The sequence below is a fragment of the Ambystoma mexicanum genome, chromosome 1p (assembly GCF_040938575.1).
Source record: "Ambystoma mexicanum isolate Mex_15411 chromosome 1p, UKY_AmexF1_1, whole genome shotgun sequence".
Taxonomy (NCBI): domain Eukaryota; kingdom Metazoa; phylum Chordata; class Amphibia; order Caudata; family Ambystomatidae; genus Ambystoma; species Ambystoma mexicanum.
This window is the reverse complement of record NC_090921.1, coordinates 1,307,691,553-1,307,706,516: the sequence shown is the minus strand read 5'-3', so window position 1 is coordinate 1,307,706,516 and position 14,964 is coordinate 1,307,691,553. Positions and strand designations below refer to the sequence as shown.

The 14,964-nt window shown below is 44.9% G+C and overlaps 1 protein-coding gene across 2 annotated transcripts in view; it reads right to left on the bottom strand.

Moving 5' to 3' along the window:
* Window positions 1–1,728: 1,728 nt before the first annotated feature.
* LOC138453396 (otogelin-like protein) overlaps window positions 1,729–14,964 on the bottom strand; it is a 132,997-nt gene continuing 119,761 nt past the window's right edge. For both annotated transcript variants that reach the window (XM_069606197.1, XM_069606206.1), the window contains 6 exons: window positions 14,621–14,732; window positions 10,245–10,340; window positions 7,313–7,329; window positions 7,013–7,060; window positions 2,978–3,083; window positions 1,729–1,985 (listed from right to left, as the gene is read on the bottom strand). In XM_069606197.1, coding sequence (XP_069462298.1) covers window positions 1,744–1,985; window positions 2,978–3,083; window positions 7,013–7,060; window positions 7,313–7,329; window positions 10,245–10,340; window positions 14,621–14,732 — 621 coding nt within the window. In that variant the 3' untranslated portion in view covers window positions 1,729–1,743. The remainder of the gene's footprint in view (window positions 1,986–2,977; window positions 3,084–7,012; window positions 7,061–7,312; window positions 7,330–10,244; window positions 10,341–14,620; window positions 14,733–14,964) is intronic.

Genomic DNA, 14,964 nt, shown 5'->3' with positions numbered 1-14,964 from the left:
TGACCTACCGGTTTACCTTCATTCGCTGAAAGAAAGAGCAGAGAGAATGATTTAGATTTATTTTTCCTTTTTCCTACTAAAACACCCTACAATGTATCTACTGCAACACATCTCTAAGAGAGAAGAGGGTCCAATGTTCCAGTTAACCCTTCAATCACAGTAAGACAGGATCTGTAGAGTTGGCCTTTGGACGCCCTCTTGAACCAATGTATTCGAGAAACATGTCATCGGTCACCAGGGGCCGAGCAGTGCATTTAGACGGGGCTCTGATTGGTTCTACTGCCTGACTTTAGACAGCATCTCTACCGCTGATCATCCAGTTATATGCAGCGACCACAAGGGACCTCATTCTTCCCTTTCCTTTTAATATTTATTTAAACCCAATGCAAATCTGATGGCTAGACTTGACATTGGCTATCAGTCTTACACTGATGATACCCAGCTGCATTTCAAATTGGTAGGGATTTATGCAGTAAATAATAGATCATTAAATCCTGGATGCTTTGAAATTGGCAAAGCTTAAATAGCTCTAGAATTGAGCTTTCCATAATTGGCCTAGCTGTGGTTGTAAAAAGAAACTGGCCAAATCGTATCTTTACTATTCCATTGACTCCGCTCAACTGCCCATAGTGTCTAAGACCATGGATGTGCCCTCCCACATAAGCTACCTTCTAGGTTTTACACCATTTTATAGCCATTTTCTCAGGAAAATTCTTCCCCATCTCTCGGAATACCACATTGTCTATATCGCGAGGATCCTTATTGAAGTTAGAATTGACTACAGAAATGCTTTATATATATTGGCTGCCCACACAAAAACTTCAAAACCAAATTGCATGGATTGCGGCCCACATTCCTTACACTTGCCACTTTGTTTCAACTTTACATAGATTACATTGGCTTCCGGTTCAAGCCGGCATTCATTTCAAGATTACTGTGCTGGTTTATACATGTATTTTCCAGAAAACTGCATCCTATCTAAACGCACAAATTAAAATGCATTTTCCTAGAAGATGTGTGCGGTTCTTCGATTCTCATACATTGGTAATACCAAGACACAACCTTAAATCAGCAGGGAGGAGAACCTTCTCCATTCGGAGAGAACGCATCTGGAACGATCTCCAAAACACAGCCAAATCTTGGATCAGTTTCAGTAAACATTAAGAACTCATTTGTTCTGGGTACACTCCAATTAGGCAATTTGTGCGGAATCGTGGTGATGCGTTGACTGGAGGATCTGACCTCTCTTCAGTGCTATAGTAGCTCCCAAGGGCCATGAGCTCCATATAAGCCCGTATAACACAACATACCATAACACAGGATAGGATGGATTGGAGGCTATAGTTTCCTGCTGCCCCCATGCCCGTCCTTCCTTGTACAGTCTCCCTAAATCCCCAGAAGACAAGCAAACGACCTTCTGATGGTTCTCTTTGTCAATTCATGGCCAGTGTTCGGTGTTCTTCAACCAACCAAACAACCCTGCAACCTACAACCAAGCTCCATAGGGAAATTTTGCAGTTCATGTCATTTACAAACTCTTGTCCCCCACCAGTAGTGCAAACATTCTTAACAGGTATGAGGAACCCTCATCTTTGCCACCTGGATATGTGTCTATGTGGTTAGGATGTACAGTGTTAAGGGGCTGCTCAAGGGTCGAATGGAAAGAGGGGGAATCTAGGACCTGGGAGGCTGGGCTTTTTCAGGATCTTTCACATGATGGTCACCAGGTTGAGTCACCACTGCTCAGAAGATCAAAGACACAGACTCCATGACACTTATGGATAACTCTAATAAAAGGAGACGGATTGGAGTATCAATTATCCACCTTGTGGCGTCCATCTTTGAGGTGCAGCCTTTTGGCTGCTGGTTCGTTGCATACTCACGGCATTTTTGATTGGGGCAGCACTGCCGTTCAATGTCGATTGTTTTGATGGGTTGGACTCCAGGGCCACAGTAAAGATCAGGAGGACATGTATTTTGACACTCTGAGGTAGAAAGAACAGAGAAAGGACAAGAGAAAAAACATCATAATATATATATGTAGATGTACATATATATATATATGTATATATGAATATCACATATATCACATGAGTGTCTACCACATATTTCCTACCAAGTGAATAGACATACAAATATCATGTTCATTTTCAAATTAGTTGACACAGAACCTGAGTCTTTGGCAGCTAGTCAGGATGGCCAAAAGTTGAAACAATGAGGGAGTAACTGAATGGGCCCAATGGACAGAGGTGGGGGGAGATGCGATACAGATGGACTGGAATGGGCCCTGAAAGATGAGATATTGAAAGACTGGCTGCATGGACCTAAAGAGCAGACACAGTGGTAGATGGACGAGCTGGGTCCTGCAACCCAGTGAGTGGCATAGCAGCGAGAAAAGGAATGGAGGCTCCTCTGAGAACGGACACCATTTGAGTGAGGCTCAGAGATGTGAGGACACAGCAGATACAAGCGGCATCCATTTTGGGTGTCATGGGCACCCCTCCACTGCATTGTTTGCCAGTTTCGGTGCGGCTCATTTTGCATTAATCATACTGGCCACGAAAGCACAATGAAGACGTAATGGCATCCAAGAGCTCTTTTAAGTGGTGGTCAGTCATAATCCCGAATTCAGAATCCCGAAAAAAAAATCTCGAATAAAAAAGGCCGAAAAAATATATATTTTTTGGCTCTAGTTATATAATTAAAATAAGTAAAAACAAAAAAACAAAAAAAGGAGGGGTTGGGGGGGAAAACCCCCCATTTCGAACAAAAAACGTCATTAAAAAAATTCTGGGTTTTTTTCGGCCTTTTTTATTCGAGATTTCTTTTTTTCGAGATTTCTAAATTCGGGATTATGACTATAAACCCTTTCAAGTACAGAGCCTCAAGTATTCCCCTGTTGCTCATGATCTCATCATAGCTTTACATAAGGACGCATGACTTACACACAGGGAGTGGAAAGCACCCAGTTACTCACCGCAAACGTATCTAGGGCAGCAACTATCATCCCTCTCATCAATATCTGGAGTTGCCCCCTCCTTTTCACAGGTCATTTCTGCGCAGGTGACGCCTGAGCACCTTGGCTGCAATAGAAATGCAACAAATATCAGAGAAATGCTGGCTGGATAGTATTTTTTTATATGAAACTAAATCCCTGATCTATCACTCTGTTCACACGCTCTCAGATCTGTGCATGGTAGCGCCTGGTTAGGCTGAATTCCTCTATGCCTGAGGCATAGACATGCAGGGCATGCATGGCACCCCATCACTGGCATCTAGGGGGAGCAGAGTCACCACTTCACTGATATCTGGGGAGTGTAGGTCACCACTTCACAGACATTAGGGGAAAGAAGGTCACCAGTTCACAGACATGACCTCTGAGGAACGCACGGCTACCTTTCATTGGCGCCGGGGAATACAGGGTACCACTCCAACGTATAACCTTTGACCGCAAATGCCATGATCAAAACAATCTGTGAATTCTAATGTTTCTAACATGAAAGTAGTGCCCGTCACTAGCTAAATTGGAATTTCAACAAAATACACATGACCGTCAGGATGGCCGGGTATATGTATTTCCAGGAAATTCCAAATTTGAGACAGGAATGATTTAATTGGAAGATGGAAATATGTGGAGGAACATTTGTACAGAACAAAGAGGATGCAACCCCCCTAAATTTCAGATGTTGATGGTCCTGAAGAGGATGTGAATCCATCAACCTCTACCACAGCGAGCGGAGGGGATGGCTTTTTTTTATGGAGCTGGTTCTTCTACTTGTGGGCGATCAAAGAGAGAGAGAAAGGGTCCGAAGTAAAAAAACATGAAGGTAAAGAAGGTCCACCTGTGAATAATTGTCACGGTGTATAGATTGGATTGTTACTCCATGGGTTTCTATGCTACCTGATTTTGTCCAAGACAAACGTGATGTGTTGTCTAGGATTAATCAGACACCCTAGGAGAAAGAATACCTGATGTTTGCTATGTACATTAAGTCCTTGCACTCCAGTTACCACTCAACAACAGTACTCTATTGCAAACCACCAACAGTGCCCAACCATATGCCTGGCCTCTCTTTGGGCTGCTTAGTCGAGCCTAGCCAGCCATCCAAGTCCTAGACCGGCAGAAATGCACACATGCTTCTCCTAATATAAACTTTTTGGAATTTTCAAGCCTATTGACTACGATCACCGAGGGCGTTCCAACCAAAAAAGTGCATTGAGGCTACACAAGTGGGGAAAGAGCGCTATACAAATAACCAAATACAATACAATACAATACAATACCTCATTAAGACACAAATATGGACTACAGGCTGTTACATTTATTCTGGCAATCCATTTGGCAAACTATTTGTGACAAAATCAAGTGGTACTGGAGAGGGCTCATGTTTGCCGGACATTTCTTAATTTTTCTGGTTTAAAGATACAGTGTACCAACATGTTAGAAGTATAGTTGGGGGGGGTCATTGTTTTGCCTACACTTATTCCAATTTACTGGATGTCAGATGTGAGCAAACGTGGGCCAGAAGTGTGGAAAGTGTCTGATATGCAGAACACATAACTTCATGGCTCTGCTATATTGACGACATTTTTTCATCCAGGGGATACAATGATTGGAGGAATATGTGGAGAACATAGAATTATATTATGAATGCAGTCAAACATCTTTTTTTACTATTTAGATTTTAAGATTATATTTTGTGACTTTAAGGCAGAGACCTCATTATAAAGTAAACCAATGGTGTGCTACTCTGTCCAGGATCTAGTGCACATGTGTTCTCTACCAAATAGAACGTTCCTCAGTGAGTTGCTTACAATCAGTAGTTGTAGCCTGGTTCAAGACTACCAGGTTGTTTAGCCAAGAAAATGTGTGAACGGTTTAGAGAATGGGGCTTCACGAAGGGTGCTTGCTCAAACCTCTAGACAAAGTGGAAAGGTGTGATAGGAACAACCTTTTATGACCTAAAGTGAAGACGAAACAGCAAATATGGTAACATTTCTAATCGGTTTCAGAGCTTGGCGTGAGGAGATTTGGTAAATAATGGCCAAACACTGGGACATTTTACAACAAAAGCTCTAGTAGAAATCGATAGTGGCCACACACCCACCATTTGCCTTTTGGAAGATGCCCAATCAGAAGGATCGGCAAGTGAAGAGATATTTTGAGGGGATGACCCTCGAACGCTGGTTAACAAATAAAACTGTGGGCTTTTTATACGCAATTGATCTTTTGGATGCACATATTAAATGACTAGAGCTAAGGTATACAAGTATGTACACATTCAAATAAGTAGGCAAATCAAACATATTAACACATGTGATTTTACATGTGTAGTCTACATTCATGTTTGCTCGTGTAACATGATTTATGTGGGTAGTACCATAGGCTGCCTTAAGATAGACCATGGGCAGGTGATCAAAAAGGTGAATGTACGATATCCATTAGCTGCACATTTTTCAGGGTATCATAATCAGCAATGAGGTTGTTAGGCTACAAAGAAGAGTCCTGCACAGGAGGGGGTAACACACCTATTACTTCAAAGGCTTCAAAGGCCAAAGTGATTATTCATTTCCAAACTCTAGTTATTTGTTTTGTAGGTGATAAGGTGATTCCTATGACAAAATGGTTTCCACAGTCTGGAAATAGAGTGTATTTGCATAACTACTAACATTTGGTTCTCTGTGAACCAATGTTGCTTTTTAGACTATCTGGAGTTGGTGGTAACCTTTAACTAGCATTAGAAGGTGAAAAGGTGTGAAATTAATGGTTTTAAAAATATGTGTTGGGATGTTTATGGTGTTTTGTTGGTCTAAGGTCATTTGTTTTTTAAATAATTTATACTGTAATAATTGGAAAAATGTTGATTCCAACCATTGGGACCTTGTCAGGATTTATCTGAGCATGTGATTGCTGGTTGTGTAATTGGGTGATAGAGAATGAAGACTAATATGGGATATGGATATAGCATATGGCTTATCTTTAAGGAATTTATAATGGTATTTCTACTCTAGGATGGCCACTGCTGTTACAATTACATATAATGTTGTTTGTACCTAAATGGACAACAAATAGGCCCTTTTATAATGGTGGCAGTTACTCTTGAAAACACCAGAGCAGTTGAAACATGTGTTGTGTCTCCTTTTCTCCCTTAGTAGCTATTTCTTTTGCTGTCTTAATAATTGTCTGACATTAAGTCCTATATGTTTAGATTTTGCTCCCCACAACGTTTTATTTTGGTTGGTAGTGCCCGGCAATGCCCTCATAGCAGCACACCCAGCCTATTATCATGAACACTGACTGAACGGGACCGGTTTGTGACTGTACTCACCATCTGAACTATACCCCCCAAAAACTGTTAATCACATGTTCTCTATTTTGATATTGTTCTGTGAAATGACAGGTATCCTGCTGAAAGATGTTATTAAAATTGTCTCTTGGATTATAAAATGTCTGTTATGTTATAATCCTCTCCATCCTTTTAGTCTCCTTTCAACATCCCGTCCACATCTATCATATCAAGCTGTATATCAAAACTATGGAGATCGCAGTGTAACCCAGCAACACTCTCCCTGTGCATGGATACTGCACAGGCCTGGAGGAATGCATTCTGCTCCTCTGGCAATATTGGAAGAACAGTTTGGCTGATCCCAGGGTTTAACACTGCTAACCTTTCTTCCATTGTCAACAAGCACTCCCTGAATGTCCTTTGGCTGGTGCTGCATTGCCTACCACTGAGATCTTGTGTTTACTGTGTGAGGTCCGAGACTTTATGAATCGGGCAAATCCAGCACAGAGATTACGTTCAACGTCACTGTTGCCGCGTACATTAGAAATCACACAAGATGGCCACCAGTGAAGCCAAGAATATTTCATGCGACATACTCATCCTTGGACCCAGTAGTCCTTAAGAGGCAGCATTGTTAAGTCTACCAATGCTCTACTTATAGATGTCCACCACTCCATCCCCCCACCTAATTGGCTCCCGACTCTCCCGTACCAGCCAGCACTTACCGGAAGAGTAGTGGTTGGAATTCTTCTGGTGGTAGTGGGTGCAGGAGTCTAAAGGAAAATGGAGAAAGGCATTGTGGTTACTTTGCCGATAAAGATTAATCTGTAGAACAGTATTTGCTGCAGACTCAGGAAATGTGCTTGTAATAATCCTCTTTAAAGGTGGCATGCATTGGCAGACTTGAGTTCCAAGCCACTGCACTACAGAAAGGGCAAGCTCATTCACTTCCGGGGCAATGCACTGGCTCCACAATGCCTTGAAAACTGAACAAATATAATGTCTTAATAACTGAACAAACTTACCGTTATTTGGATATCAGCTGAAAGGAAAAAGCAGAGAGTAATATTTTAGTACTTAATGGCATCTAACTTCTCACACATTTCTAAGCAAGGCCACTATCTGGGTGATCACGCACACATGCTCTCTATGGGTCATCTTGTTAATAAAACACCTGCATGTTCAATGCTATTGATTTAAGGTTGATCGGAAAAGCCGGATTTCTTTTTTTTTTTTAATCAAAGCCTCTGATGTGTATAGGTCGCCTCTTGTACAGCATATCCCTTAGTTATTAATTTGCCTTGCCAGCCATGTCACTACAAGCCCGCCCAGTAACTCCCAAAATGTGTACCCATTATTAAAGCACTGTACACTGAACCTCAATTTATAAAGAGTGAGGAGTGTGTGGGGGGGACAAACTGTGAGTGACGATAGGAACAACAGTGAAAGGGGGGCTCCATGGGAATGATATGATATGATAGGTTATTTACAACGCGCTTAATACCCAGAGGTTTCTAAGTGCGGACCCGGGGATCGAACCTGTGTTGCTCCATGTCGTCTTGCTTCCCAGGCGAGCACATTGCCCATGAGCTATCCTCCCGAGAATGCAGCCTGTGATCTGATCACAGCACACTGATGATGTCAATGTAGAAAGTAGCATGTCTTAAAGAGGAAGGAAGACTGGTCACCAGGGAGTGAACAGTCCAGAGGGTCAGGTAAGGTCACATAAGTCTGCTATTTCACAAGAGCACCCTCGGACTCTGTCCTCTCTTGGGCTACCTTTGGATGGATGGTCAATCTTCTGAAAAGGTGTTGACGAGTAGAACCAAATGACCAACCAAGATGTGGGGAACAGCCCAAGTTGAAACCTGGAGCAACTGTCCAAGAAGAGTTGGCAAAGGCATGAGTGGCTGCCCATGTGGCAGCTTTAAAGACATCAATCAGCAAGAGCACATTTAAGGAATTCTGCAGATGGCAATCTTCCAGAGATGACGTGAACCCTGATGGCTGAGAGCAGGGACTTCCCCTGATTTGTAGTACAAAGCAATCAGTATTTTGCCCTTAAGCATACAGTTAATAGTGGAAGAATTAAAATGCAAAGAAGGGCGTTGGGTATTTTTATAGCCCAAAATTGAAACAAGTGAATCGAGACCATAATTTTGTTTCTAACCGTCCATTAAATCCCCCCATTTGAACAGTTTTGCCGAAGAAATGCGTACAAAAAAATGTGTACAAAATAAATGGAATACAACACACCAGATGCTGTTAAAAATGTTTACATTGGTTAAAAATCAATGCTCACAAAAATGAATACATTTTTACAATAAAACTAATATTAAAAAGCAATGCTCACAAAAATGAATACTAATAGTAGTGCAGAAAACCAAACTGGCGTCAGGCAAAAATTAAGAGGTTTTACAACAAAAATAATTTGTGAAAAAATACAATGCATTTGTCACAAAAGCAGTATCACAGCGAATTGATTTGTGGATTTCTGCCATCTATTTGTGTTTATCAAAACGAATTGTTTCATGAGCAAAGCTATCCAATATGTAAGCCCGAAAATCTGAATGCAACTAAACCCGTCTCCAAAATTCACAACGTTGCCAATCAGCAGCTTTGCTGAGTTCTGAGCCAGGTGTGCAAAGTGTTTCTGTGAAATAGAATTGCTTTGCCTCAGCAAGGGAACCTTTTGCTGATGCTACTTTCATTTGCGGCACTGCGCAGTGCCCTTTTGGAACCTCTGTGTGGAGCACGTGTGGACCAATTGTACAAGCTTCCCTGAGGAGAAGTCAGTGGCCCCTTCGGGGTGACTGTGGTGTACGTTTCAACCCACTAGCAAATGGTTGCAAAGGAGAATCTGTGAAACGCAACTGAGACCCCACTCAGGGCTCTCCTGCTCAAGACTAGTCGCGACCCAGTAGACTTAGGAAGCGAGTCCTGTTGGCTCTATGGAATAGAATGCAGCATGTACGCGCTTTAGATAGCAGTGGGTGGGCCTACAGTGGGGATGCCATAATATTGTGTTCTCACATAGCACGTCATGTGCAGCTTGCGGGCGCAAAGCCCTGTAATAACAGGTGTTATTATTTAAGCAATAGAACCCAAGAAGGGGGGCATTATCGTTAGGGTAATGCCCCGGGGCTATAGCTAGCCCTGGGGTCATTACCCCACCAGTAAGAGAAGGCATTGCAACTGTTTCTCAATCCAATCCAAAATGGCCACCAGGGATCAGGGATACGTGTAGCCCCTTGTGCTCGATAGGGGTGAAGGGAATATGTGCAGTCCCTTCTCACTTTCCATGATGCCGCTCGAGTGGCACAACGAGTAGAGCGCTCGCTTTAACACCGGTGCAGAGCCTGCTGACACAGGTTCAAATCCCGGCAGGGCCAAACTCAGCCTTTCATCCTTCCGAGGTCGATAAATGAGCAGCACACACCGTGGGTAATAATAAGCAGCGCTCAGATACATGAGGGTTTGTAGCGCTATATAAATGCTAAATTAATTAATATTAATGCCCAGACACGGCACGCGTCCCTCGCGAAGGTAAGTCCTACTCGGGCAGGGTGAGGGCCAATCAGATTGAATTGTAACAACCTGATTGACCCTAATACCCCATGTTGAAAGGTACTCTGGTATTTATCGACCCTGAAGGATGAAGGGCTGAGTCGACGCAGCTTCGGATTCATTCTTGGGAATCGCAGGCTGGCCTCATGTCAGAGAGCAACGCTTTACTCGTGTAGCTATCTTGCCTTTGCACAAGGAAACTCCCATCTTCAATATGAGTTTGATGTTTAGGTGTTTCCCCTTTCTATATGTTCGCTTCTCTTGTGGAGCGATCAGGATTTCCCCAGTGTTTCGCAATTGACTGTTTCGGTTTTGATGCAATGGAGGGGAGGTGGAAAACTTTTACCGCTACCGCCTCCTTCCAAATTGAAATAGTTATGGTGTACTTACCGCATCTATACTGATCACAGCAGTGATTGGGGTCGCTGAGGACTTCCTGTTCATATCCACTGGCACAAGGAGGAGGCATGGGGCATTTTTCGCAGACTGGTGATGGGAGAGGATGGAGGCAGAACGTAAGCAAATGTTAGTGGCGCCTCAAAGCAAGGCACTTGGCACTGATGGGGACTGTATATAATGAAAACATGCTTTCCTAACGCACAGGACTGAACTCATTAAATAATGCATGCAAAACTGAAAGGCTTGGAAGAATGAGGACAATATAATTCATTCAAAACTGAAAGGCATGGAATAATGGAGATAGAATAAATGCAGGAAGAAAACAAGGCATCCTTAGGCCACCTGCCTGGCCCTGATAGATACAGAAAATAACGCATTCTGAACTGACAGGCCTGGCCCTGATGGAGACAAAATATATTGCATCCTAAGCCCATGGTGCTGGCCCAAGTGGGGACAGAATATATTGCATCCTAAACCCATGGTGCTGGCCCAAGTGGGGACAGAATATATTGCATCCTAAACCCACACAGCCAGCATTGATGGAGAAAAGAATATTAATCATGCTGAATATAATGCACCCTAAATCCACAGAGCTGGCCGAGAAGGGGACAGAATATATATCCAAAAACCACAGCACTGACCCAGGCGAGGACCGAACATATTGCATATTAAACCCATAGAGCAAACCCAGGCATGGACAGATTATATTGCATCCTAAATCCACAGAGCTGGCCCAGGCAGGGACAGAACATATTGCATCCTAAACCCACAGAGCTGGCCCAGGAGAGTACAGAATATATTGCATCCTAAACCCACAGAGCTGGCCCAGGCAGGGACAGAATATGTTGCATCCTAAACCCACACGGCTGACCCAGGCAGGGACAGAACATATTGCATCCTAAATCCACAGAGCTGGCCCAGGCAGGCACAGAATATATTGCATCCTAAACCCACAGAGCTGGCCCAGGAGAGTACAGAATATATTGCATCCTAAATCCACAGAGCTGGCCCAGGCAGGCACAGAATATATTGCATCCTAAACCCACAGAGCTGGCCCAGGAGAGTACAGAATATATTGCATCCTAAATCCACAGAGCTGGCCCAGGCAGGGTCAGAATATATTGCATCCTAAACCCACAGAGCTGGCCCAGGAGAGTACAGAATATATTGCATCCTAAACCCACAGAGCTGGCCCAGGAGAGTACAGAACATATTGCATCCTAAACCCACACGGCTGACCCAGGCAGGTACAGAACATATTGCATCCTAAACCCACACGGCTGGCCCAGGCAGGGACAGAACATATTGCATCCTAAACCCACAGAGCTGGCCCAGGCAGGCACATAATATATTGCATCCTAAACCCACAGAGCTGGCCCAGGCAGGCACAGAATATATTGCATCCTAAACCCACAGAGCTGGCCCAGGCAGGGACAGAACATATTGCATCCTAAACCCACACGGCTGACCCAGGCAGGGACAGAACATATTGCATCCTAAACCCACACGGCTGGCCCAGGCAGGGACAGAACATATTGCATCCTAAACCCACAGAGCTGGCCCAGGCAGGCACAGAATATTTGCATCCTAAACCCACAGAGCTGGCCCAGGCAGGGACAGAATATATTGCATCCTAAACCCACAGAGCTGGCCCAGGCAGGCACAGAATATATTGCATCCTAAACCCACAGAGCTGGCCCAGGCAGGGACAGAATATATTGCATCCTAAACCCACACAGCTGGCCCAGGAGAGTACAGAATATATTGCATCCTAAACCCACACGGCTGACCCAGGCAGGGACAGAACATATTGCATCCTAAATCCACAGAGCTGGCCCAGGCAGGGTCAGAATATATTGCATCCTAAACCCATAGAGGTGACCCAGACGTGGACAGAATATATTGCATCCTAAACCCACAGTGCCGCCCTGTCCCCAGCACCTGTGCCTCAAGGACAAGAAGACTCCACGTGAGTGTGACAACTGTGCTTCAGAACAGAAAACTCCCAGCGAGGTCTGTCCTGAAGCCGAGTTAGCACATGCACGAGCAGGCGCGCAGCGCCATCGAGATGGCGGGGATTCAGCCGGCCCACCCCCCCCCCCCCCCAACCCCCGAAATTTGAGCCGAGGGATGGGGCTTTTTGTTAATCACAGAAGTGTTCGTGCAGACACATTTATTTGCACAAACGCAGCAAAACGTTACAGCTGCTAGTTTCACACATCAGCCCCCTCCCCACGGATGCAAGTGAACATATAACAACGCTATGTGGTTTTTCACATCCGTGGGGAGGGGGCTGTTGTGTGCACTTGCTTTTTGTTAGGCAGAGAGGTGGGGGAGCATTTTGTTAAGCTAGCAGTGTTAAAGGGTGTTGCATGTTATCTCAGTATGTATGCATGTGTGCAAGTAGTGTGTATGCAATGTATGTGTGAATGAGTGTGTGAATGAGTGCATGGTGTATGGGGGCTGGGTGCACATTTAAATGACTGAGGGGATGGTGAAAGGGGTGTTGGATTGAGTGACTATATATATGTGCTCGCTTATGTGGAATGCTGGACGAGGATCAGTTGATTCTGGGGGGAGGGTGGGAGGTGGTGGGGTGTGGTGGCTGGTAGGAGAGGGACGGGTGGGGGAAAGGGGGATATGTGGGATCCCCCCAGACAACCCTTGGGGTAGAACAGGCAGGGTGGGGCCTCCAGGTTTGCCCTGCCCAGTTTCTGAAGTGGCCACGCCCATCACCAGGCAGGCCCAGTGAGGTGGACTAGATGGGACCTGAAAACAAACATCTCATCTCTCAGGGTCTATCATTTTCATCACCCCCTGTTTCATCTCTAAGGGCCAATTCAGGCTAGCTCCCACCCCTAGCGGGGTCCACACACTCCAGCAAGGATAGATGGGACTTATACACAGTGGTCGAAGTGTACAAAAAGAAGTAGTGGAACTATGTTCCCTGCTGGCCGGCACCCACTCTCCACAAACCCCATTGGCAGGTCCCCTACCACACACAATACAATCCACCAAAGACGTGCACCTACTGTCTAAGGCAATGTTCAGTGCAGTGCACTGAAATTGCAAGCTGCAACGTCTTCCTACACTTTTATTTTAAAACTAAACCATTCCGGAACGGTTTCTTTTTAAAATAAAATTATAGGAGCTGTAAAAGGTAATTTAAAAAAGTAGAGGAGCACCGCTCCCGACCGCTCCCGCTCACTTCGACCACTGCTTATACAAGTGTACTGGACAGGCAGAGGGGAGCAGAGACTGCGACGGGGGGGCGGGGGTGGGAAGTGCTGAGAGCTTACAATGGAGGAACTGGGCTAGATAGGCACAGAGAGCTGAAACCCAGAGAGCTGGACTTCATGAGCCTTGGGAGGAGAGACCTATGAGGCAGGACTAGTCAGGCTCCTACCACTGAGAATTCTAGAACTGGACTGGATGGCCAGTAGGTGAGTAGAGAAAGTGAGAGGTGGGGTGGACTGGAACTGAGAATTGTGTTATACAGGAAAAAGAGACTGGACAGACAAAAGGAGTGTTGCGGCCGGGAGAGGCAGGCAGTGAAGGGCATGAGAGTGCAGAAACAATGGTCGCCCTCCGGCCTACGGCCAACTAACTGGGAAATAGCTGGAGTGTGGTATCACTTTCTCATGTATTCTAACGGTTTGACTGGCCTTGTGACTGTTTCCAGATTAAGTCAGGAGTCCTTATGCTCATTTGTTTACCAACCGATGCACGAGGCGCTCCTTTAAGCAAATGAGCTTGCCCGTAGTAGGAGCCAGCTCTAAAAATGACCCTTCGCATCTTGACCCAAGCAGAACTATTACTGATAAGAATTCTGCATCGTAGGCTCTTCTCGCGGCACTCTTTTGGCATCACGGGCTGCTCAGTTGTAGGTGATGAGCCGGCCCTACAGCTTCTGCATTGGGAGTGCTCTGTTTTCAGCTATTGCCCTCCAAAAACAGTAATCTTGGCCACTTCCGGTCGATGGGAAATGCAGTTCCATGCCTTCGATGGAAAATTCACACAGGTAGAGGCCAACCAATGTAAAGCCACTGAAATAGTGAAAACGGGAATGTGACACCCTCCATGATCCCATACAGCGTGCTAAAATTAGCTGCTTGTCTTTAAAAAGCACTTTATGCAGGGCGACTTCCGCTTCTAAGCACTGTAATAATAGGTGGTATTTTCACCCAATTTATTGGCACACAATGTATCCACTCCTCAAAACTGGACGGCTGATTCTGCCCGGCTGAGATTCAAACTTGTGACCGCAGGTTACACATAGATGTCCGAGGAATCTCTAAAGTCACTGAGCTATCTTACCAGCTATCAAAGTTCACCGGCAGCACCGTATATTTGTGACAGGAACTCACCACACTTATATTCTGGACAGCATGGGTCAGCGCCTTCTCCTTCAACTAGCACCAGATGACTTCCGCTCCGCTTGCAGGCAGGCCGCTCGCACACTGCATGTTCACAAGAAGGCTGCAACATGGACCAGAGGTCAAAGATTGGAATGAGTGATGCTCAAAAAAGATATGCACACTTGACTCCATAACACACAGAAAACAAGAAATGACAATGCTAACAGTTTTGACGTTTGTGCAGACATAGGAAAGATGGTTGCCAGGCATCAGTGTAATGGTACAAACTGGCCATTTGGTAGCAACTGGAAAATGGCGCACTTAGTTGGGCATTTGAAAACAGGTGCCTGGCA